General features: G+C 63.9%; 1 protein-coding gene and 1 long non-coding RNA gene across 5 annotated transcripts; one reads left to right on the top strand and one right to left on the bottom strand.

The window, feature by feature from the left end:
• Positions 1-1,861: 1,861 nt before the first annotated feature.
• Positions 1,862-6,354, bottom strand: LOC113603614 (uncharacterized). 4 transcript variants are annotated; one of them, XR_008290162.1, is made up of 3 exons: positions 5,377-6,354; positions 2,824-3,022; positions 1,862-2,332 (listed from the first exon to the last, which is right to left on the bottom strand). It is a non-coding gene; the product is annotated as an uncharacterized LOC113603614 (long non-coding RNA). The 4 variants fall into 4 exon arrangements; XR_008290163.1 differs by lacking the exon at positions 5,377-6,354 and adding an exon at positions 3,163-4,237; XR_008290164.1 differs by lacking the exon at positions 5,377-6,354 and adding an exon at positions 4,067-4,237.
• Positions 6,355-6,647: 293 nt separating this feature from the next.
• Positions 6,648-24,163, top strand: SLC6A19 (solute carrier family 6 member 19). The gene is made up of 12 exons (XM_027073634.2): positions 6,648-6,949; positions 12,578-12,718; positions 14,239-14,376; positions 15,430-15,611; positions 15,904-16,014; positions 16,178-16,290; positions 17,420-17,548; positions 17,653-17,809; positions 19,433-19,637; positions 19,726-19,885; positions 21,757-21,919; positions 22,102-24,163. Exons 1-12 carry the CDS (start codon positions 6,748-6,750, stop codon positions 22,303-22,305), a joined length of 1,905 nt encoding a protein of 634 aa, XP_026929435.1. The 5' UTR covers positions 6,648-6,747; the 3' UTR covers positions 22,306-24,163.
• Positions 24,164-24,881: the final 718 nt, after the last annotated feature.

The raw sequence follows: 24,881 nt of genomic DNA, 5'->3' as shown, positions 1-24,881 counted from the left end.
ACAGAGAGAGACAGAGCATGAACGGGGGGTGGGGGGTCACAGAGAGAGACACAGAATCGGAAGCAGGCTCCAGGCTCTGAGCTGTCAGCACAGAGCCCGACGTGGGGCTGGAACTCACGGACTGTGAGATCATGACCTGAGCTGAAGTCGGATGCTCGACAGACTGAGCCACCCAGGTGCCCTCACAGGTTCTTAAACTTATGAAACTAGCAAAGATTTCTGAGTGAAAGTTTCTATTGTTAGTGACAATGCAGTGAGCAGGCCAGCGTGTGACTCACCGGCCCTGGTCCCCTCGTTCCGCACAGCCGGCTGCCTGGGGGGGGGGGGGGCGGTGGGACTCCGATTGTGGATTGACTCACATGGTCCAGGAACAGTTGTAAAAACCGCAAACTAACCTGGGCTAAACCGAATCCGGTGACTGAATGATTGTGCGCCAGGGACAGTGGCGTTACTCCAAGAATGCAAGACTGTTTCGTGGGGCAAGGTCAAGGCGTGTAATTGCCACATCGAGAGGACGAAGGGCGGCAAGTTGGTGACCCTCTTGCAAACGTAGGAAGGCGCTTCATAGAGTTGACGCCCGTTCACAATCACTGGTAAAGCTGCTGCCGGGAAGAAGGAAGGCCAGTGGGTGTTTGTGCAGAAGTCCCCGCCGTCCTTGACGGGCCCAGGGGTGACGGCGGGAGCGTGGCTCGCACCGCGTGTGCCCGCGTCGTGCCCCACGAGCTGTCATGAGGCAAGAACAATGGAAGGCAAAAGGATGAAAAACCGTCGTTTCCATCGGTGTGATTTTGTGTTGAAGTTATCTGTAAAAATCAAAGATCACAAGTCCTAGAACCGGATTTCCAAGGGAGGGGAGGCCGCCGGGAGGCAAACGCTGAGGAGCCACGCGGTTCACAGCCGCGCACACACACCCCGGACCGGATCTCACGACAGGCCTTCAGGACCTCCACCCCCAAGCCGCGGAGCTTCCAGAGGAGGAGGAGGCCTGGATTCCCGGAGGGACCTGCTCCTTTGCGGGAGGAGAACCTGCTGCTCCTTGGGCCCATGGCCTCCCTCCGAGGGCCGGCAGGCGCCCAGCACCGCTGCAAATCCGGCAGGTTCTCCGTGGGGGTGGCTCGCTGTGGACGTGTGAGCCACATGTAGACGTGTGAGCAGAGCACGTTCGCGAAGGAGAGCAGAGGGGACACGCTTTTTCAGGTGCACTCGCTATAAGGCCACACAAGTAAGACGTGTGCCCTCGACAAAATGTGCAGAGGAGCTGAGGGAACGGCAGAGATGGGGGAGACGGGAGAGACGTAAGAGACAAGAGACAGGAGAAGGGAGAGACGGGAGACGGGGCAGCACCAGGAGTGTGGGCCGAGCGGCCCTGCGGAAGGCCGGGAGGCCACGTCTAAACAGCCCCGGGGTAAACCCCTCTGGAGAACCCGCTGCCCTGGAAACAATTCGAGGCGGGGCACTTAGTCTCAGGCAAAACCCCACTGCTTCCAGAATAAAGCATGAGGGCATCTTCACCATCGATCGTGTGGGCAGGGAGCAGGGAGACGCCAGGGACAGCGAGGCCAGGACAGCGGCTGCGTGGGGAGGAAGCTCGCGGCACACATGTTCCGGAATGTTTCAAGCCGCCCTGCAGGTTGACGGGAAGGGGCAGAGCCTCCAGAGACAAGGACACTTGAGCAGGCATCTCCGAGGGAGGGAAGGAAGGGACAGCCCACCAGAGCTGAGCCCCCTGTGCAGTTCTCTTGGGGGGCGGGGGGCGGCGCTGGGGTTCTGGAACGTTCTATGCCTTTGTCTGGGTGACTGTTACCCGGATGTGCCTGCTTTATGGAAGTTCATCAACCCATAAGACAGTAACAAATACACGTACGTACAAATACATTTATCTCAGGGAAAATGGACACCGCGGGGATGAGCCACATTCGGGAAATTTGCTATAATCGCGGAAGATACTCCCAACACACTGAATACTTCTCGTGTTCCACATCAAACATGGCATCGGAAAGAAAAATTTAATAGAAGGTGAAAAAAATGAAATGAGTGAAACTATACATTCAGTTTAAAAATTTTTTAATTTAATAAAAGGGAAATAAAAATCATGCACAGACAGTATAACTTCAAGCAGTGAGGCAGTGAGGGTGCGTGTGTCACTCACGCACGTGCACACTTATCCAGGTGACCCTCGGCCCTTGTGCACAGACCCTGCAGTAGAGATCCCACGTGCAACTTCTGGCATCTGAAAACTTCCCTCCTCGCAGTGTCCTGCTGCCTGGAAGCCTGACCGATGACACAAGCAGCGGATGGACACGTGTCCTGTGATTTACATGTCCCCTGTCCCCTGTTCGTACAACAGAGCAGACCAGCCGAGTTAGGAGAATACGTTCATCGTCCTGTCCCGCGAGTGTCCCGGGGCGGCTGGTGGGCCGTGGGGGGTCCTGGGGTCCACGGAACAAGGGGAGGGGACGCTTAGCTCATCCGCCGTGGGGGGCTGAAAACGCTCAGGGGCCTTTACCTTCTTTTGTAAAAGAAGTTTTTGGGCAAACGTGGGGGAGGGGCTGCGGTCTGAGGTGGGGAGGGGGGGCGGGAGGGGCTCCACTTCGGGGTCCTCGCCGGTCCCACGACAAACCTCCGTTTGCTCACAACGCGCCCTCATTTTTGTTGGGCTTCGAGGGAGGTGTCCACCCCGTGCAGCCGAGGCTGGGGCCGTCACTTTTCAGGCCCCGGGACCCGGCACCCGGACAGGGGTCGGGAGGTGGGGATGCTTTTAGCGCCTCAGTCTGTTTCCAACCACGACCGTAGTAAAAGCAAAGGCTCATCTAGTCGGTTCACCTGTTCACCGGAACTGCCTGGCACTTCCTGCCACGAAGACCACTGAGCATGGCTGCGGGGCTCCCGTGGCCCCTGGGCAAGCGAAGCTGGGGACGGAGGCCCAGGTGCCTGTCCGGCCACCTCCCTGGATGCACCCATCTGGGGACAGCCGCGGGACCCCTTCATCTGGCCAACCGTGAGAGCCCAGGCAGCCTCGGGCCTTCGGGGGAAGAGAGAAGAAAAGCAGTTAGAGAAATAGCAGGATGAACCGCACCTCGGAAGGAAATGATGCCACCAACCAGGGAAGGAAAGTAGAGAGGGGAGCAGAGGGGCGGGCAACGGGCAGCCCTGTGTGCTCACGTCACCACTTGACCATGGGGGACCGTGGCCTGGTGGACGCTGCAGGGAGCCGGGCAGGGGGAGCATCCAGAGCGCCAAGGCCCTGGGGCGGATGTGGGCCCGGTGGGCTGCAGTGGGGGGACAGGGTCGGGGTCAAGGCGGGTCGGGTGGGACTCCTGGCACTGAGACCCTTGGCCTTAGAGTGCAGGAGCTGATTCTAGGGGGGCGGGAGGGGGAAAGAGGGGGCAGGAGGGAGCAGGGGAAGCGGGGGGAGGCAGGGGAGCACGAGGGCCCGCAGCCTCATGGGGGCTGTGGCAGGAGCCCCCCACCTCATGCTGGGTCTATGTCTGTGCCCCGCATTCCACACCCCAATTCCGGCCCCCCACCTAGGAGGGCAGAGCCCGGAGAGCCCGTGGGTGGCGCCCGGGCACCCGGCCTCGGGGCACTCCGCTGCACCCCAGGGCAGGGCAGAAAGTACTGCTTTGCTGCGGGGCCCAAGCGAGCTCTGGGGCCTGGCTGGAGCCCCTGTCCCTGTTGTGGGGACCCTGGTTGCTCAGGCCTAGCTCTCAGGCACCTGGCCTTCTCTCGCCCACGTACACGTTCCAGATATCTTCACGGCAGATAGCCGTGGAGTTGGCTACCGCGATCACGTTTCACAGACGGGGAAGCTGGGGCTCAGAGCCCCGAGACCTGATCTGGGGCTGAGGCTCGGTTGCAGGGGTGGGGGCCTTGGCCACCACAGGGAAGGCGGTCCGGGTCTGGGTTCCTGTGGAAGCTTCCAGAGAGAGCTGCCCGGAGGAAGCCCTAGGTACACCCCTCAGGGGGGCCTGTGGTGGGGCGGGGACCCTGCCCCACACCAGGGCTCCTGTGGGGAGGGGGCCCCACTCCGGACACACCCAGGCCAGAGCCCTGGGCTGCTCCCCACCTCAGCCCAGACTCCTCTCCCTCGCTGGCCCTCGGGGTCCAGGTAGCACCTCCGCCCTGTGTCCAGACCATCCGCCATCCCCGTCCCCACCCCTTGGACCTGGGCCAGCCTGGGGCACCTCTTTCCTCCCTGTTTCTCTGTTCCTCTGTCTCTGTCTCTCCCTCTGTCTCTGTCTCTGTTCCTGTGTCTCTCCCTCTGTCTCTGTCTCTCCCTCTGTCTCTGTCTCTCCCTCTGTCTCTCCCCGTCTTTGTCTCTGCTCCTGTGTCTCTCCCTCTGTCTCTGTCTCTCCCTCTGTCTCTGTTTCTGTGTCTCTCCCTCTGTCTCTGACTCTGTTCCTGTGCCTCTCCCTCTGTCTCTGTGTCTCTCCCTCTGTCTCTCCCTCTCCCTCTGTCTCTCCCTCTGTCTCTGTCTCTCCATCTGTCTCTGTCTCTCCCTCTGTCTCTGTTCCTGTGCCTCTCCCTCTGTCTCTGTCCCTCTGTCCCTGTCTCCGTCTCTCCCTCTGTCTCTGTCTCCCCTTCTGTCCATCTCTCCCTCTGTCTCTGTCTCTCCCTCTGTCTCTGTCTCTGTTCCTGTGTCTCTCCCTCTGTCTCTGTCTCTCCCTCTGTCTCTCCCTCTGTCTCTGTGTCTCTCCCTCTGTCTCTCCCTCTCCCTCTGTCTCTGTCTCTCCCTCTGTCTCTGTTTCTGTGTCTCTCCCTCTGTCTCTGTCTCTCCCTCTGTCTCTGTTCCTGTGTCTCTCCCTCTGTCTCTGTCTCTCCCTCTGTCTCTGTCCCTCTGTCCCTGTCTCCGTCTCTCCCTCTGTCTCTGTCTCCCCTTCTGTCCATCTCTCCCTCTGTCTCTGTCTCTCCCTCTGTCTCTCCCTCTGTCTCTGTCTCTGTTCCTGTGTCTCTCCCTCTGTCTCTGTCTCTCCCTCTGTCTCTCCCTCTGTCTCTGTCTCTGTTCCTGTGTCTCTCCCTGTTTCTCCTCTGTCTCTGTCCCTCTGTCTCTGTCTTTCTCTCTGTCTCTGTCTCCCCTTCTGTTCCTCCGTCTCTCCCTCTGTCTCTGTCACTTCCTCTATCTCTGTCCCTCTGTTCCTGTCTCCGTCTCTCCCTCTGTCTCCCCTTCTGTCCCTCTGTCTCTCCCTCTGTCTCTGTCTCTCCCTCTGTCTCTGTCTCTGTGGTGGCATCTGCTTGCCTGTCCTGCTCCCGTCTCAGGAACCAGATGCGCCTAAATTCTAACCTGATTCCTCCCTTCAGGCCTCCACCCTTCCCCAGGTCCCCTGTCCTAAGGGCAAAGGTCGGACTCCTGACTCACCCCTCCCGAGTGACCCTCACCCGCCTTCCCTGGATTGTTCCTCGAATGTCAGCATGAACCAGTCAAGTGGGGTGGGGTCGGGGTCAGGCAGCCCCGGGGCCGGAAGGGACGTTATTGTCCAGTGGAGCGGGTCACTGGGGAGACAGATAAGCAAAGGACTCCCAGCGACAGAGCCCATCCCTCTGGGAAGGACCGGGTGGGAGTGGAGGCCGGTCAACAGGGCCGTCAGAGAGGGCTTTGCACCCGGCCGACCCCGCAGGCCAGTGAAGGGAGCTCCCGAGGGAACGCCCCCGAGGGGGCTGGGTGTGGCCTGGTCAGTGACCCCAGGAAAAGTGGCAGCGGGCCGGAAGGATTGCCAGGTGCAGATCGCTGGCGGGCACGCCCCCACCCACACTAACTTTGTCCCAAACTCTGCTCTGCCTTCAGGATCGGCTTGGCCGTCATAACCCTCGGGCGGGGTTCTTCTCTTGCTCTCCCAGGCTAGAGGCCAGGCTGGGCTGGAGGGCACCCGGGGCCAGAGGGCACCAGGTGGAGGCTACGAGGCTCTCTGCGTGTGCTGCGGCCCCCCCAAGCCTCCCTGCTTGACCGCAGCGGAACCCCGTTTCCCACTGCTGTCCCCCCACCCCTCTCGGGGCCGCCCCATGCCCGGCGCTGGGTAGGAGGACAGAAATCCCGCAGTTGCCCGGAGAGGCTGGGGGACAGCCGGGTGATGACCCGGGGAGCCGAGCACCCTGGGGGCTGCTGTGGGTCCCAGGGGTCCACCTACAGGCACCCCGCATCTGAAGGGGCTTCGGTACCCAGATGCCAGCGGGGACCCAAAGCTCCCTGGGAAGCTGGTTAGAGCCTGGTGCTCGGGGCCCGGAGGGGTCCAGGCAGCTCCAAACTCCGAGTGAGCGGCAGTGGGCTGCTCCCAGGGCCCAGGTCCACCTCACGGCCCTGGACGGGGTGGGGCGGGGCAGGGATGCCCCCGCACATAGCCTGCTGGCAGAGAGAGCCGGGGAGAGGGAGGGCCGCCCCACCTCCTTCTGCTGCTGGGGAATGTGACGGTGAGCGGTGAGCTGAGCATCCCAGGGTCTGGAGAGCAGCGGTGTCCTGCGGGGAGGGGGGGGAACCCAGCCTCGGGAGCACCCTGGGGGCGGGAGCCTTGGCGGCTGCGTTTGCTCAGTGGGAGGGGCCGGCCAGCGCCTGTGGGGCAGTCCCGAGGGTCTGCGGCGCCTCCACAGATAAGGCATTAACAGTTGGGGCGGACTCACCTTCAGATCTGCTGACGCCAGGTGCTCGGGGCGAGGTGCCAAAGGTTCCCTATAAAGTGCTGGGGCTCTGGGCCTGCGGCCACTCGCCCTCTGGCTCCCGACCCGCCTGGGCCACCAGGGACCGGCCCTGCGACCACCATGGTGAGGCTCGTGTTGCCCAACCCGGGCCTGGAGGACCGGATCCCGTCCCTGGACCAGCTGGAGAGCATCGAGGCCAAGGAGGCCGGCTCCCGGCCCCAGTGGGACAACAAGGCCCAGTACATGCTCACCTGCGTGGGCTTCTGCGTGGGCCTGGGCAACGTGTGGCGCTTCCCCTACCTGTGCCAGAGCCACGGCGGAGGTGAGCCCCGGGCTGGAAGGGGGTCCGCCTGTGAACAACGGGATGGGGCCCCGGACCGAGGAGCCCATTCGCAGGGAGGGGGAGGAGTCCCGGGGGGCCGTGGTCACACACGCCGTCCTCCTGGAGTGCCACCTGCCTCCCCTGTGGATTCAGCCTCCACGTCCGCAGCGGGGGCAGGGCTGGGCAGGGTTGCAGGGCGGTCCGGGCCCCCACAGCGCTCTGCTCTTGGCTCGTGGGGCCGGCGAAGGATGTCTGCCGCCCGGACCCGCGCGTCCAAGCGTCTGTGTGCGTCCTCGAAGAGCACACCTGACCTGGGTGTGAGGGGTCTGAGGGGAACCGGCCACTCCTCTGGATGGAGCCCCCTCTCTGAGAGCGGGAGGGGCAGCGGGGGACAGCCCTTCACAGGGCCACCACGCGGGCACCGCACTCCTGCCTGGACAGAGGAGGGAGCTGGGCCGGGAGCAGGCGACCCACAGAAGGACTCCCTGACCTCAGGCCGCCCTGCCACCCCCAGAGGCCTTGGAGGGCCTTGCCTGGACCGCAGGGGTCTCCTTCCACAGGCCGAGGCTGCCCCTCTCTCTCTCCCCCAGCCCTGTGGTGCTGGCTCTGTGTCCTCACCATCTTCGCTTCACCCGCCTCCGGTCCCTGTGGACGACAGGGACGGAACCCCCATGAGTCCGCGGCCGGGCCCTGGGCCCAGGGAGGGGTGCCGCAGCCCTGGGGAACCCTGGGCTGGGGCTGAGCTGTAAACAAGGAGGGGTCTGGGGGCAGGGGCAGGTGCTCACTGGGGAGACCGGCTGGGCAGAGTGGGCTGGCTGTCCCGGGGACGGGCGCCCCAGTGATGTGTTTGCGGGGCTGTTTGTTTGCTTCTTACTCTGAAGCACCCGCAGGCTCTCACCTGGGCTTTGTGATCTAAGAGCATCCCCGGGAAAGGCAGAAGTGCCCGTTCCTGGGTCAGCCTCAGGGGCCCTGAATTTCCCAGGGTTGAGCTTCCCAAGGTCTGGGAGGGTGTGTCTCACAGACCCCTGGTCCAGCTTCCGACTCCGGAAGCGGAAGCGGCAGCCACAGCACAGGGGGAGCCAGAGGGAGGAAGGGCCCCAGCAGTGCAGCCTCTGCGGTCCGTCCGTGAGCCTGCCTCCCAGCTGCCTCTGGGGCCGCTGCCCCTTCCTTCTGGGACTTCCCGCTCACGTGCCCCACAGGGCCACCCTAAGAGAGGGTCCCAGCCTGCTCCTGCTCACTTGTAACTGGGAGCCCAGCACCCCGCAGATTTCCTGCCCCCTGGACAGGGAAGGGGGCTGGCTGCACCCCTGCACTGCGGTCCCGGTGCTGTATTCACCCGTGGGAACCGTGCCCCCAGACCCTGCAGACTGACGGGGCTGTCCCCCAGTCAGCCCGGGGAGCGGAGGCCTGCGCTGTGCCCCCACAGCGAGGTTCCACCCTGGCGGCGGGGCTGGGGGTCCGACCTCTGAGCTCTGGGACCCTCCGTGGCTCACGCTCTGTCCCGTCCAGGCCACCCACGCCCACCGGGAGGCCAGCAGCGGAGCCCAGGAGGCGGAGGGCCGCAGGGAGGTGACCGCAGCCAGTGACCCTCCGCGCGACGCCTCCCACGCCTGCGGCCCCCGCTGTAAGGGGTGGGGAGGGGGTGGCGTGACTTGAGGGAGATGGTTCCGTGAAGACGTAACATGCCTCCAACTACTTCCAGGACTTTTGGGTAATATGCAAAGTACGACAAATATTCATTTGCTTTATTTTTAACTTTATATTTTGGGGAAAAAAAAGTCAGAAAAGTAGACAAAACGACATCCCGGACCCTGATTTCGATTCAGCCGACAACGTTCTGCCGTATCCGCTGTGGCCGCGGCGGTGCGCACGCACGCACCCACCCGACACGCCTGCGCGCACACATCACGCACTGACGCACATGCCCACGTGCGCACGCACCCACGCTCTCAATGCGTGCACACCGCACGCACCTACACACGCGCGCAGCCCACACCCACGCGTGTGCACACACGCCCCCGCACATCCGCGCAACACCCACACAACACGCGCGCACCCATGCACGCATGCGCGCACAGTACGCACCCACACACACATTCACACGCCCGTGCACCCACACACGCAAGTATTCATGCACGCACACACCCACTCACCCACGCGCACGTGCACCCACGCGCAGTGCCCCCCCCCCCGGCGCATGGCGTTAGGAGACTGTGTGGTCACTCGAAAGGTCCCCAACGCTGGGTCTCTCTGGGGTCCCCGGGGCAGCGCTGTGAAGGGTGCAGGTGCAGTGGTTCCCGGGTGGGCTGTGTCCTCCGCCTGCACCACCTCAGGGGGCTGTGTTTGGCTAGTGCTCGTCCCACCTCAGTGGGAGTTGGGCACCGGGCTCTGTGCTCGCCTGCAAGTGACACAGGTCCACGAGCCCCTGAAGGGCAGGTTTATCCCCACATCACATGGTGGGGTGGCACACAGCCACCCCACGCCCTGACCCAGAGCAGGCACGGGGCACGTGCCCTCACAGGGAAGCTTCCTGGGGCAGGAGAGAGCATCGGAGGGGGGTGGGGTGGGAATAGGATGCAAATGGAATTAGGGTGGGACTAGGGTGGGACTGGGTGGGACTGGGGTGGGTATGGGAAGGTGCTGCAGGGTTTGTGGGTCACGCTGTCCTAGGAGGAAACCCGTGTGTGGACCTGGGCCTGGGCCGGGGTGCTGGGCAGGGGCACATGAGTTGAGCCCAGAGCTGGCATCAGGAACTCCCCCAAGGGTCCCTGTCTGTCCCCTCCCCCAGAGTCACTGCTGCCACATGTCAGACGCGTCTCCGGGTGCACTTCTCTTTAGGAGTTTCCTCCTCTATGAGCTCAGATAGTATCGCCCTCTGTGCCTTGGCCATGGTGACCCCGTGCTGTCCTCCCGGGCCTGGAAAGGACCTGGGCACGGGCTCTAAGGTGCAGTCCCCAGGGGCAGGGAGGGCAGAACTGCTCGCCCAAGATGGCTCTCCGGCGTTTGGGTGATTTCTGGAGAGTTCAGTCTGGTCTGGACTGTGGACGGAAGGCGGGAAGGCCCGGGAGTGGGGGTATGGGGGGCAGCAATCCACATCTGCCTTCAGGATGACAGTGACAGGGATGGAGGCGAGGGACCCTGGGGGTGACAGTGAAAGGGTTGGGGGGGAGGGACCCTGGGGGAGGCAGGCGGTGTCCTGGGAGTCTGGTCCCCCACCCGCACATCTGTCGCCATCGCCTACGGGAGCCCGGGGAAATGATGCCAGTTTCCCGGGACCAGTTCCGTGATGAGTGCCACCCTGTTGAGAGTATGGTTACCCCTCAGGACTAACACAACTGGGCCTCCCGTGGGTCTCCAGACTCCCCGCCCTGTTTCCCGGTTCCTTAGAACGCAAGCCGTGCTTCCGCACCGGCGGGTCTGTCCCCCTTGGGTGCCGTCCACCCCTCCCCCGTGCAGCGGGCTGCCTCTGCGTGTGTGGGCGCGCGCGTGTCCACCGGTGCGGAAGCCTGGGCAGCACAGGGACGCCCGTCTCCAGGGACCTTTGGAACCACATCCAGGCGCCACGGCGCCTGCTGGCCATTCTCCCTCCTCTGCCCTTCCCTGCTTCCTCCACCTTTACCCACGGGAAGGAAAGAAGTAGCTGGGTTTAAAAAAAAAGAAAAAAAAGCCACGTATCCCCCAGGGCCTAATCTGTAAAGAGCTCTTGGCCTTGCTGGAGAACATTCTCATCCCTGGAAAGAGCATGGGGCCGAGGGGCTGCTCCAGGCTGGACGCTGCCCCGGGCCGGGGTACTGGGTAGGCAGACCCACCTGCCTCGCTGGGATGGGCCCCACAACATGGGGGCACAGACGGCTCATTTTGGGGGTGGAGTGGGCATGTGCCTGACCTCTCCTCCCCCCTTCCCCCGCTGGCTGTGCCCACCGGGGCGGAGCCTCACACTCCGGGGAGCCGCCCACCTGGAGGAGCTTGTGTGAGGGAGGGCGCCAAGAGAACCCAGGAGGCCTCCTGGAAGAGGGGCTATCCGAATGGGGTTTCCCAGGATGAACAGGAGTTTCCTGATGGGGATGGAGGGACCAGAAGGCTGGTGGGTGAAAGTGGCGTCATGAGAAAAGGGGCGATTGAAGGACATTCTGGAGCCTTGTCCCCAAATGGACTTGTTTTCTTGGTAATTTTGCTCAGAGATTTTTTTCTTTCTCTCTTTTGTTTAACAAAAATGTTTAATTTTGAGAGAGACAGAGCATGCGAGGTGGCGGGAGGACAGAAAGAGAGGGGGCGGGGTATCCGAGTGGGCTCTGCGCTGACAGCAGCGAGCCTGACGCAGGGCTCGAACTCACAGTGAGACCATGGCCTGAGCTGATGTTGGACCTTCGACCGGCGGGGCTCCCAGGCGCCCGCTTAGAGATTCAAACCGCGCCCCTAAGAAAACGTTGGAGAGGCAGCTCTTTTATTTTATCTTAACCCTCACGGACACGGTGACACGGTGACCCAGTGAGCAGGTCCTGGTGGGGTGTAGGTGGCCCCTGCCCGTGAGCCTGTGGCCCGGGCTGGGCCCCCAGACCCAAGGGGATCCAGCTGGTGGGTCTTCCGTTCCCCGTGCCCGTCCTCGCTCTTTGATTTTCTGTCATTGTCACCTTGAGGGCCACATCCCCAGTCGTGGCCCATGCCCCTTGCTGTCCTGGAATTTTGACCTCGGCATCCGAAGGGGCCTGTCCCTGGAGCCCCGCGTTGGGAGGGAGGCCACTCAGGCAGTCCAGCACGCAGACCGAGGATGGCCCACTGCGGGGTGGGAGCGCCACTGGGCTCCGCGCGGGGGGGGGGGGGGGGCGGGGGGGCTGTCCCTCCCAACACAAGGGCCCCCGCAGAGGAGAAAGAGGCAGGGAGCGAACCCAGGGCAGAGGGGGTATAGGCTGATGCTGGCAGAGATGGCCCAGGAGAGGGACCGAATGCTCGCCCCTCCCCCGCCCCCGCCAAACGCACCAGTCAGTCCTGAAGCCCTCGGTGTGTCCAGACCCTCGTCAGCAGTCCCTACAGCGCAGCTGCGACCTGGCCCGAAGTTCACGCTCCGCTGACCTCGGCTGTGCTGGTCTCTGCTAGGTCACGCTCGGCCTGAGGACGGAGCGGCCCGGGGCCCCGAGCCTGCCGCCTTCACTAATTTCCCCTCTCAACCTGCCGTCCTGCGCTGAGCCATCCTGGTCCTGGTGCCCCCAGTCCCGGGGGTCCCTGCATCCCCTCGTGGTCGCAGCTCCGAGTCAGGGCCTTCCGAGGCCCTCAGTGTTCCCCAGCTAGCCTCCCGAGGCTCAGATCAAGGACCCCGGCGTGCACTCCCCCTGGGTCGGTGTCTGAACCCTCCGCTCCCGTGACCTCTCCCCTCTGACCCTCACACCCAGCTCCCCCCCGCACGCGGACGCCTCCACTGATTCCGGGGGCTGCCATCACGGCCCACGGACGCCACCGTCGGGAGGTGGCGCGTGGTGGCTCCCTGCGCGGCGGTGCTTGTGGCCTTGTGGTCGGGAAGCTCCCAAGTTTGTGTCTCTGCGGGTGCTTCCTACAAACGCCTGCGTCACCAGGGGTGGCCCGTCGCCCTCCCGTGAACCGTCCTCTGACACGCTGTCGCTTCTGCCCACACAGGGGCCTTCATGATCCCGTTCCTCATCCTGCTGGTCGTGGAGGGTATCCCCCTGCTGCACCTGGAGTTCGCCATCGGGCAGAGGCTGCGGAAGGGGAGCGTGGGCGTCTGGAGCTCCATCCACCCGGCCCTGAAGGGCGTAGGTGCGCCGCCGGGCTCTGCCGGGGTCCCGTATTGGCAGCAGGCGCCCCTCCTTCCTTCCCCGCCTTCACTGCCAGATTTCAGGGAGAGGAGGGGCCCAGCGCTTGGGCCCCGCCCCCCGGGGCCTTCGCAGACCCCTCCTTACAAGCTCAGGTCAGGGCCTGGGTCACTGCTGGCCGCCAGGGCCCAGCGGGGCAGCGGACACCATCCTGAGTCCCCAGGCGACCCGCGGGTTGGAGGGTGTAGACGCACGGGGAGAGTAGAGACCCCGCCCCTGCCAACTCCCTGCCCTGATCAGGGCTCGGCAGTGGCTGGATGGCCCGGAGGCGGGCTGACTGCTGAGGCCACACTCTTGCTCTCCAAGTTTCCTCCATCCACTCCTTACGGTCAGCAAGGAGGTTCCTCCCCAGCACTGACCCCTCGGCCGGCACTGACCCCTCGGCCGGCACTGACCTCTTGCCCGGCACTGACCTCTTGCCTGGCACTGACCCCTCACCCCAGCACTGACCCCTCACCCGGAGGTGACCCCTCGCCCGGCAGTGACCCCTCAGCCAACACTGACCTCTCACCCGGCACTGACCCCTCACCCCAGCACTGACCCCTCGCCGGCAGTGACCCTCGCTGCATGACCCTCGCCACCAGTGACCCTCGACGCCTGATCCTCACCCAGCAGAGACCCTCACCCAGCAGTGACACTCACCTAGCAATGACCCTCACCCAGCACTGACCCCTCCCGAGGTGACCCTCGCCCGGCAGTGACCCCTCAGCCAACACTGATCTCTCACCCGGCACTGACCCCTCACCCCAGCACTGACCCCTCGCCCGGCAGTGACCCCTCGCCTGGCAGTGACCCCTCGCCTGGCACTGACCCCTCACCCGGCACTGACCCCTCACCCAGCAGTGACCCCTCGCCTGGCACTGACCCCTCGCCCACCAGTGACCCCTCGACCGGCACTGATCCCTCACCCCAGCAGAGACCCCTCACCCAGCAGTGACACCTCACCCTAGCAATGACCCCTCACCCAGCACTAACCCCTCACCCAGCAGTGACCCCTCGCCCGGCACTGACCCTTTGCCCGGCACTGACCCCTCGCCCCAGCAGTGACCCCTCACCCAGCAGTGACCCCTCGCCCGGCACTGACCCCTCACCCAGCACTTACCCCTCACCCAGCAGTGACCCCTCGCCCAGCACTGACCACTAGACCGGCAGTGACCCCTGGCCCACCAGTGACCCCTCGCCCACCAGTGACCCCTCAGCCGGCACTGACCTCTCGCCCGGCACTGACCCTTCACCCCAACACTGACCCCTCACCCCAGCAGTGACCCCTCACCCAGCACTGACCCCTCACCCACCAGTGACCCCTTGCCTGGCACTGACCCCTCGCCCAGCAGTGACCCCTCACCCAGCAGTGACTCCTTGCCCGGCACTGACCCTTCACCCAGCAGTGACCCCTCCCCCGGCACTGACCTCTCACCCAGCAGTGACCCCCACTCCTGAGCAGTGACGGTCTGGTCCCTCCAGGCATCGCGTCCATGTTCGTGTCCTTCATGGTGGGCCTCTACTACAACACCATCATCGCCTGGGTCATGTGGTACTTCTTCAACTCCTTCCAGGACCCCCTGCCCTGGAGTGAGTGTCCGCTCAACGCCAACAGGACAGGTGAGCCCTGGGCAGGGCCGGGGAGCTGGGGAGCTGCCACTGGTAGGGTGGGGAGGCTGCACCTTTGATCACGCGGGCTGACTGTCCACGGACACTTGCCCTCTGATTTTCCAGATTTTGGATGCCTGGAGCTCAGGTCGGGCAAAACCCAGGGCACACTTAAGGCAACAGGGCATTAAAAGAAGGGCACGTTGCAGGAGAAAAGCCCTTAAAAATGGTGGCTTCCCCGTCAGGAGGGGCGGTGTGGCCCAGGAAGGGGGTGCTGCCCATCCGCCTGGGCCTTGCAGCGAGGACAGCCGTGCGTGGGGTTCTGAGTTGCCGGTGGGGTGTGCATGGGGTGTCCCGGAAGCCGCTCCCCGACATTGTTGGGATGGCGTCATGAGCCCTTCCCCGGGGCCAAGCCTGTGGGGTTCTTGTCTGCCCGCAGCAGGTACAAGAGGGAGAGGGCAGGCAGTCAAGGCCCGGGTGCACACCCCACACATGCACACGTGTGTGGGTGTGCATATGCGCATGTACACATAGGTCTGAGTGCATGTGCACACATGTATGCATGGGAGGTGTGTTTACGTGCAGGTACACTCATGTGTACATATTTGTGTGAATGTGCACCGTGTGTGGGTGCATATGCATATGTGGGTGTGCATGTGTGGGTGTGGGTGTGCGGGTGTACGCGTGCATGTGTAGGCGTGCATTTGTGGGTACGCGTGTGCATGTGTATGTGTGTATGTGCGGGTGTGGGTGTGCATGCGTGGGTGTACGGGTGTGGGTGTACATGTGTGGGCATGCGGGTGTGTGGGTGTGCGGGTGTGTGTGCATGGGTGTGTGGGTGTGTGTGTGCACACGTGCACGTGTATGGGTGTGTGTGCATGTGCGCATGTATGGGTGTGTGTGCGGGTGTGCATGTGTGGGTGTGCACAGGCACATACAACGTCCCCACTGTCAATGTCTCAAAAACACGACCTGTGTTTCTCGTGGCTCGGGCCCCGGTCCCCCTGTTCCCCACCTTGGCTCGCACCCGTGCCCGCTCTGATGTGTGCGAGTGCCCGCCCCCAGGCTATGTGGAGGAGTGCGCGCGCAGCTCCTCCGTGGACTATTTCTGGTACCGGGAGACCCTCAACATCTCCACCTCCATCAGCGACTCTGGCTCCGTGCAGTGGTGGGTCCTGCTCTGCCTGACCTGTGCCTGGAGCGTGCTCTACGTGTGCACCATCCGCGGCATCGAGACCACCGGCAAGGTGCCCGCGGGGCTGGGGGGCCCCCCGTGCACCTTCAGCCGCTGTGAGGGTTGTGACCCCTCCCCCCCACCATGGTCTGGGCGGGGCCTCTGCTGCCCACGTGCTCAGGAAGCCGTGGGACCCACGGTATCCCCAGTCGGGAGGCACCAGATGGTCACAGTCACGCAGAACGCTGGGAAGTGGAGGGCCGGGCACACCTCCCTGCCTGGAGTCTGGGGGCCAGGGGCACCCGGGAGGGGGTCCTAACCCGCAGCCCTCTCTTCCCACCCCCCTGCACCTGCCCCGCCCACAGGCCGTGTACGTCACCTCAACGCTGCCCTACCTCGTCCTGACCATCTTTCTCATCCGGGGTCTGACACTGAAGGGAGCCACCAATGGTATCGTGTTTCTCTTCACACCCAACGTGAGTCCCCTGAGGTCCGCTCAGAGGCAGAGGGTGGCCCGGCCGGGGGCGTCAGGGGCCCATCGGCTCAAGTACAGCTGTGTGGACAGAGAGTGGCCGCCACCGGGCCGTGTGTCACCCAACACCTTGGGAGTGAGGCTGAGGGGTCTCTGTCCTGCCACAGGTCACGGAGCTGGCCAACCCGGTCACCTGGCTGGACGCGGGGGCTCAGGTCTTCTACTCCTTCTCGCTGGCCTTCGGGGGTCTCATCTCCTTCTCCAGCTACAACTCTGTGCAGTGAGTGTGGGTGGGCCTCCCTACCAAGGGCGGGGTGGATGGGTACAGGGACCTGGGTCCCAGCAGTGGGGGTGGCCACAGGGTGCATAGAGGCTGGCTGGTGACTCCAGAGGGCTTTCACCAGGGGGGTCCCTCCAGTGAGGCCCGTTTACGACCCAGCCTCCCCTTGGCGCCTCGGTCTCCGTGACCCTTAGCCCTGGTGTTCAACCCCCCTCGCCCCCAGGCACCCAGGACCCCCAGGGGCACCCGTCCCTGCAGCCCAGCCCAGGCCGACACCCACACGGCAGGGGCCCAAACCCCCAGGGTCTCCAGGACCATCGGGTTGGGACCAGTGGTCCAGCAGAGAGCCGAGCGAGCCTCGGGAGCAGACGCGGAGGGGGAGGGGCCGTGGTGCTGGGCGGGACAGGACATGCTCCCCCCCCCCCCCCCCCCCCGCCCTCCGGCTGTTCGCCTGCTGGGCTCCCACGTTCCCAGGGTCGTGCCACCGCTGCCTCCAGGCCCCGCAGATGCCGCCCGCCCCGGGGAGCCCCGTGCCCCCTCCCCTGAACCAGCCGCCGCCTCTTGGGCTGTTTCGAGGGCACGGACACCCGGGAGTCGTCCTCTGCGTCTGGTTTCCGTCACCGCACCATGTCCTTGGGGTCCGGCCCTGCTGCAGCCTGTGTCGGGGCGTGCTTCCTCCCACGACCGAGCCACGCCCGGTGTGTGGATGGGCACGCTGTGTTCACCCAGCCGTCCCGTGACGGGCCCGATTTTTCCACACCCTCGCCAATACCTTATTATCCCACTTTCTGATGCCGGCCATCAGAAGCATCTGGAAGGAGGGTGTTAGCATCAGAGGGTGGGGGTGGGAGGTCAGGGGCCATGTTCTGGGCCCTCTGGGCTGCAGGGGGGCTTTGGGCGTCCAGGGGGAGTTGGGGGTCCTGGCCAAGCCCAGCACCTCGAAGCCTCACGACCCAGGGGAGTAGGGATTTGAACCCGGGGTCTCCAGGACTGGTGGCTATGGGGGCGTGGGGAAGTGGCAGAAGGGCAGAGCGGGGTCGGGACGCAGCTGCGCCGTCTTCGCTGAGCGCCGACACGGGCCGGGCGGGTGTCCCCGGCCGTCAGTGACCAGCCAGTGCTCTCACTGCAGCAACAACTGTGAGAGGGACTCGGTGATCGTGTCGGTCATCAACGGCTTCACGTCCGTGTACGCGGCCACCGTGGTCTACTCCATCATCGGCTTCCGTGCCACCGAGCGCTTCGACGACTGCTTCAACACGTAGGTGGCTCGCCCGCCCTGAGGAGCTTGCAAACTGCCTCCAGGGAGCCCCCCCCCCCCCCCCCCCCCCCCCCGGGCCTGCAGCCAGCCTGGCTCTCTTCCAGGAACATCCTGACGCTTATCAACGGCTTCGACCTGCCTGAGGGCAACGTGACGCAGGAGAACTTCGCGGAGGTGCAGCAGTGGTTCAATGCCACGGAGCCCGAGGCCTACGCGAAACTGCATTTCCAGACCTGCGACATGAACTCCTTCCTCTCGGAGGTCGGTGCCTTGGGTGGCGCCCCTGCGGTTCGGGCTCTGGGGGCAGGGGGGCGGGCGCTGAGCTTCCCCTGCGAGCCCGGTGCCCACGGGCCTGGCCTCCTCCAGTGCCTCACGTCAAACACGTGAAAATACCCCGTGGGCTATTTTTACTATAGTTCCTCCTACAAAAACGCCAGTGTCCTGCAGGTCTTGCAACCTCGCTTGATTGGCATATGTCACTCGGGGAGGCTGACGCATCTTAGTACAGCTGCAAATCTGCTCTAATGTGCCACTGCCTTTGAGCTCCAGTCTTATTTTCTCTTTTATTAAAAACATGTTTTTAGTATCTTCTTTTTGGGAGAGCGCAAGGTAGGAAGGGGCAGAGAGAGGGGGACGGAGGATCCAAAGCAAGCTCTGCACGGATAGGCTGTCTGCACAGAGTGTGACATGGGGTTCGAATTCACAAACTGCGAGATCATGGCCCGAGCCGAGGTCGACGCTCAACTGACCGGGCCACCTGGGCGCCCCTCTAAGTCCAATTTTAATGATGAGTAAGGTTTCCATATCGTTAAGGTTTATGAGCCCGAATTTACCAGTTTTAATTCTGCAATTTTCTTATTTGGAGCCGCACGGTATTTGGGGGCATGCCACATGCCGCCAGGGCCCTGGCCACGAGTTTTCCATCAGCAGTGGGTCCCCGCCGCCCCATCCCCAGCCCCAGGCCACCAGGCTGCTGCGTCTGCCTCTGGTTTTGCTGCAGTCTGTGCCCCGAGGCTGGCTGGGCTCGCCCGGTCATCCTGAGTTTCCTCGCATGGGCACACCGCTGCCCTTCGCTACCACGTCCTCCCGAAGTCCTGGCTCGCCCCGCGGGGCGGAGCTGGTGTGTGGAGGGCAGCGGCACGTTTTCCACAGACTCATGTAGATGCCGTGAAGTTACTTTGGGGTCCCTGACTTCTGAGTGGGTCCCCGGGACCGGAGCCCGTGACCTGCAGGGAACACAGGGGCCCCGGGCTCCCGACTTAGCCTCTCAGCCCCACCAGGAACACCTGCTGCCTGGAGGGAGGAGCCAAGGCAGAGGTCTCACTGACCCACGTGGGGCCCAAGGCAGGGGCACGGGGTCAGCCGGGGTGCCACGCAGAGCCCTGGCACTTCTGCGTCCGCAAGCCTGTCGGCACGCACAGCCTGGCCCACTGTTCACAGCCCTAGGGCGTCTGTTCGGGACGCGTGCTCAGGCTAGTAAAGTCATCCTGAGCTCTGAGCCCAGCTGTGTGGGGAGCGGCTCAGGAAGCGTCCTGTGGGGTGACACCTGTCAGCGAGCAGACGGTCTGCCGTGCCTGCCACATGTCTGTCTGGGCCGCGTGGGGCCCTGACTGCTGCCAAGCAGTGCCACCCACTTCCTGGTGTTTGAACTCAGGCAGCTTTTAAAAATGCAGTTGGGCCCAAGAGATGAGTTCTGGTGGTTTTCCCGGGTGGCTGAAATCAGCGCTTTCCTTGTGCGGGGGGCGGAGGAGGGGTGCTCAGCAGGTGCAGGGACGGGGAAGGACAGGGGCCCTCGGGGGGGGGGCTCAGCAGGTGCAGGGTAGGGCAAGGACAGGGGCCCTCGGGAGGGCGTGTGCCTCGCTGATGGAGCTGCCCACCCTGCAGGGCGTGGAGGGCACGGGGCTGGCCTTCATCGTCTTCACGGAGGCCATCACCAAAATGCCTGTGTCCCCGCTGTGGTCCGTCCTCTTCTTCATCATGCTCTTCTGCCTGGGCCTGTCGTCCATGTTTGGCAACATGGAGGGTGTGGTCGTGCCCCTGCAGGACCTCAAGATCATCCCCGAAAAGTGGCCCAAAGAGCTGCTCACAGGTATGTGGGGCCGGGACAGCCTCCAGGCTGCAGCCTCGGCCGGGGCGCGGGGCCTGGGTCTGCAGCAGCCGTGTTCTCTGTCCCGAAGGCCTCATCTGCCTGGGGACGTACCTGATCGCGTTCATCTTCACGCTGAACTCGGGCCAGTACTGGCTGTCCCTGCTGGACAGTTACGCCGGTTCCATCCCGCTGCTCATCATCGCCTTCTGCGAGATGTTTGCCGTGGTCTACGTGTACGGTGTGGACAGGTAAGAGGGAGGCAGGAAGTTCCGGCGCTCGGGGCAGGGGGAGACGGGCGTGTGTGACGCGGGGCCGAGTGTGCATGTCCCTGGAGAGCGCGCAGGGCATGGGTCGGCGGGGCCGTGGGCAGAGGAGACGGGCCGCCCGGAGCCGTGTGAACTTCCAGCCGTGGGTGCTTCCAGACCCAGCACGGATGAGCACTGACAGGCCACGCAGTCTTGGGGGCGGGAGAGAGGAATCGGCAACCACCCAGAAACAGACCCCTCCGGTCTGACCATGCGATTGAAAATTCCTAACTGAGGGGCGCCTGGGTGGCTCAGTCGGTTGAGTGGCCGACTTCGGCTCAGGTCATGATCTCATGGTCCGTGGGTTCGAGCCCCGCATTGGGCTCTGTGCTGACAGCTCAGAGCCTGGAGCCTGTTTCGGATTCTGTGTCTCTCTCTCTCTCTCTGCCCACCTCCTGGCTCGTGCTCTGTCTCAAATATGAATAAATGTAAAAAAAAAAAAAAAATTAAAAAAAAAAAAGAAAATTCCTAACTGAGGACAGCTGTGCCACACGGAGGCGAAGCACTGTCGTGTCTCACAGGCCGCGAAGCCTGAACTACATGAGACGCGGGCGCAGGTGGACCAGGAGGGGCTGAGTAGCCGCGGGGCCGGGGCACGAGCAGCAGAAGTGAGAGCTGGACACGGCTGGGTCAGGGCGCTCGCCATGGGGAGCAAGGCTTCCCTGTGGGGCCCCAGGGCTGCCGGCCCGGGAGGGGGGTGCTGTGTGCTTCACTACAACTAGGGGCGCGTGGCCAGGGGAGCTCCGTGGCGCGGGTGCTCTGGGCCTTTCTAGGGGAGACGGTGCCACGCAGCCAGACGGAGCCCCAGGTGAAGAGAGGTGGTGAGTGGGCCTGTCAGTGGTCTGCTCGGCCGGACGCTCAGGGCATCACACCCCGCTCGGAGGTGAGCCGGGGCCCAGAACGAGGCCCAGGTGCCCTCGCCAGGGGCCGGGCTCACCAGGGCCTCAGAGACCGCCGGCCGGTGTCCAGCACCGGTGCGCACGCACGAGCCCTGGGAGGCGCGCCGATGTCGGGATGCAGCCTCTGTACCCGCGAGAGCTTGCCCGCGCTGGGACATGACACGCTTCGAACCAGCCCAGGGGCCACCGAGGAACGCGCCCCGCGCTCACTGCTCTAGCAGACTCGGGGAAGAGAGTTGTGATGCAGGCCCGTGACCGAGTGAATGAGGGCACGGCCATCTGTGAGCGCCCCGGGACGGCGCGGAGCCGGACGCTCGTGGGGGTCACTGCACGACACACGGGGGGACGGACCGGCACAGAGGAGACGCACCACGGCCTCCCTGGCCCTGCTGGGTCCAGCCTGAGGCTGAGGCCTGGGCAGCGGTACCTTCCCAGGAATGTCCTCTGGATTCTCTGTGTCCTGGGCAGCTCGTGGCCACGCTCCGTGGGCGCCACGCTCATTTCTGCGGAACGCCGGCTCTGGTGCAGAAGGCAGTCCGGCCCAGGGCGGGGGGGTGGGGGCTGTCCAGCTGTGGAGTCGCTGCCCTGCAGGGAGGCTGGGATGGGACGGCCTCCCAGCCTGCCCTTCGTCCCCGGAGCTCTAACCCTGCTCAGCGAGGCCTGCCCGGACCTCCACGTGGCAAGTCTGCGGGCTGGAGCCCTGGGCGGTGGCGCCTTGGGCCTCCAGAGGCTAGTCCCTGAGGTGGCGGGTCTCTGTGCACAGGGACGGCCGGGACTCCGGTCAGAGGAAAGGCCAGGCTGTGGCTGCAGACGGTGACGTCTGTCTGGGCTGGACAGGCCAGCCGCCCTCGACCTTGAGGGGATCGTAGGCCTGACCATGTCCCGGTGACAGCTTTCTTCCCACCTGTTGTCCAGGTTCAACAGGGACATCGAGTTCATGATTGGCCACAAGCCCAACATCTTCTGGCAAGTCACGTGGAGGGTGGTCAGTCCACTGCTTATGCTGGTCATTTTCCTGTTCTTCTTTGTGGTCAAGGTCAATGAGGAGCTGATCTACAGCGTCTGGGACCCTGCCTATGTGAGCCGAGGGGCTGCAGCGGAGGGGGCAGAGGGGGTCTTGCTCCCTGTGGGGTCGGGAGCCCAGGGTGCCCCTCCCCTCTGCCACGAGGGCCGGGAGGTGACCTACGGGGGGAGGGGCGTGTACCCTGTAGAAGACCTTGTTGGCTGTACATGCGGCTGTCACCCCTGCTCTCTCCCCAGGAGGAGTTTCCTAAATCCCAGAAGGTCACGTACCCAGGCTGGGTGTATGCCGTGGTGGTCATCGTGGCTGGGGTGCCCTGCCTGGCCATCCCTGGCTTCGCCATCTACAAGCTCATCAGGAACCGCTGCCAGAGACGGGGGGACCGCCAGGGGCTGGTCAGCAGGGTGTCCACGACCTCCATCAATGGGGACCTGAAGTACTAAACGGCCTGGCCCAGGGCGTGTGGCCGTCAGAGTGAGGGGGGAGTCCAGGCCACACACTTGAAAGTGTGTGCGTGTGTGTGTATATACACGTGTGGGTGTGTATGTGTGCACAGATGAGTGTATGCATGTGCATACTGTGTGTACATGTGTGTGCACACATAGGCACGTGTGTACATGTGTGCACGTGTGTATGTGTGCATGTGTGTGCGTGTACACGTGAGCATATACACAAGTGCACGTATATACACGTGAGCGTGGGGGGTGTATGTGAGCATGCGTGCATGTCTGTGTGTGTATATATGTTGAAATGTGTGTGTGTACACATGCATGAGTACGTGGTGGGCATGTGTATAATGTATTGTGTGCACGAGTATAAATACGTGCATACGTGTTTGTGTGCACACGCTCCGAGGACAGTCGGAGCTGCGGCGTCCTGGGGAGGCCGCGTCTGCACTGCTCGCCTGCGCCCCTCAGGACCGGCCTCGTTGCCACCCACCTTCACCTTGCTGTCGACCCTTGACCTAGGAGGTACCTGTGAGGTCGGGACACTGGTGCCCCACCTGAGGATGGCCCTCCTCAGGCCCCTTGGCTGTGAGCCTGAGAAGACTCGGCTGGGTCCTTCGGAGGCCTGACCATGCCACTGCCCCTCCCCGCCCCCCCCAGCTCCGAGCTCTGGCAAAGTGCCAGCTCGGTGAATTCCAGTGAGTTCCAAGCCAGTTAATCATTGTTTCTGCCGCCGCAGGTAGATGAGCAGTTAGACGGAGCTCAGCTCGGCCCAGGCTGAGGCGGAAACCACCTCTGTGTTTTCCTTAAAAGGAAGTGAACCACATGAACGCGTAGCCAGGTGTTGGAAAGGCCAGTTATACGGTAACTCGGCCGTGGCCACCACGGTCACGGTTGAGGACAGTCCACGGTCCCGAGCACGGCAAGGACCGGGAGGCCTAACCGCTCGGTGCCACTCAGTGAAGTCGGGCTCTGGCTCTTCCCTCCCTGTCTCGTGAAGGTTGTTTTCTGGGATTCAACAGCCAGTCTCAGTCACGTGGCACTTGGGGTGGTTTTCTTCTTTTCTTTTTTTTTTTTTTTGAGACAGAGAGACAGAGCATGAACGGGGGAGGGGCAGAGAGAGAGGGAGACACAGAATCGGAAGCAGGCTCCAGGCTCTGAGCCATCAGCCCAGAGCCCAACGCGGGGCTCGAACTCACGGACTGTGAGATCGTGGCCTGAGCTGAAGTCGGACGCTTAACCAACTGAACCACCCAGGCGCCCCCTGGGGTGGTTTTCTTAATGGGCTGGTCGCCTCCACCCTCCACAGAAAAAGCCTGGAGACTTAAGTTAAACTGGACTTTCTGAGGATCCCCTGGGCAGGGGTGGGGACCTGGGTCCTGGCGCCGTGTCCCCCCCCACCGGGACGTCCCTGTCCTGTCGCCTCCCATCTGGCAGTGACCACGGAGCGGAGCCCTGCAGCCCCCGCTACGAACCTCCAAACATCGGGGCGTGTCCAGTCCTGTGCCGTCACCTGGGGAATCCTCGGGGCAGTGCGGGCGGCTGGCTTGCAGCCCCGCGTGCCGGGCCTTCCCGGGACCCCCGCCCCTCCCCGCTCCGGCCTCCACCCTCCCCTCGGCCTCCCCTCGAAGCCTTCCCACCCCCGCTGTGAGAACACAGTTGCAGTAACTGGTTCGTGCGCTGCCCCCTGGGGCGTGTGGAGAGGATTCTGGGGGTGTGACCCGGGGGGGATCATCCGGTCGTCCCACCCCTGGCCAGTGCCTTGCTCACAGACTCGGCGTCTCTGAAAGTTGTTGGAAACGCAGGTCTCGTGGGCATCACGTGTACCGGTCTAAATAAATCGCCATTTCATATTCTCGGCCTAAACGTTGTCTGGAGGCAGAGGGATGAGCAGACGGTGGAGCCCCAGTCGCTCCGGGCAGCGTGGACTGCGGGTCTGGCTGGGGGGCGCCACGTGGACGCCACGTCCACGTCGCTGTGTCCGCGGAGCCCGGGGCGTGGTGAGAGGCCCTGTGAAGGGCAGGCCGCGGCGCCCTGTGAGGTCAGAGGTCAGGTGGGCTGGGCGGGGGCTACACCCTCCCCTCGCCTTCTCACTCCCCCTCCCACCCAGAAAGGAGCCCCTGGGAGTGTGTCCACTGGGGTCCCCGCCTTTCCCGCAGGCGTCCACGGGGCGTCCACGGGTCCGGAGCCTCAGCGGGTGGCCCGGGCTGAGTCTCCTGCGCCTACCCGTCCCCCTCGAGCCCACCGCGCGGGGGCCCCCGGCCTGGCCGAGCCCACCCCTCCCCCATGCTGTGGGCGTCACACCATCCCACCCGCTGCCTGCGGTGCCGGTGGGCGCTGGGAAGCAAGAGAAGCGCCTCCACCCCCGGCCCTGAGCCCTGACACTCGCCCCCCTTGGGAGTCCCTCTGGGACACGGGCGTGCAGGGGTGAGGTGGGCCTTCAGCTCGTGTGCTCGTCCCCGGAAGAGGGACATGTGCCACCGGCCAGAAGTTTGCACTCAGTCTCCGGAAAATGAACGTGGCTTAGGAGTGGGCAGGACACCAGAGGAGAGGCCACCTGTTCCCTCCCTGGA

The sequence above is a fragment of the Acinonyx jubatus genome, chromosome A1 (assembly GCF_027475565.1).
Source record: "Acinonyx jubatus isolate Ajub_Pintada_27869175 chromosome A1, VMU_Ajub_asm_v1.0, whole genome shotgun sequence".
Taxonomy (NCBI): domain Eukaryota; kingdom Metazoa; phylum Chordata; class Mammalia; order Carnivora; family Felidae; genus Acinonyx; species Acinonyx jubatus.
This window is presented reverse-complemented; position numbering and strand designations above follow the sequence as displayed.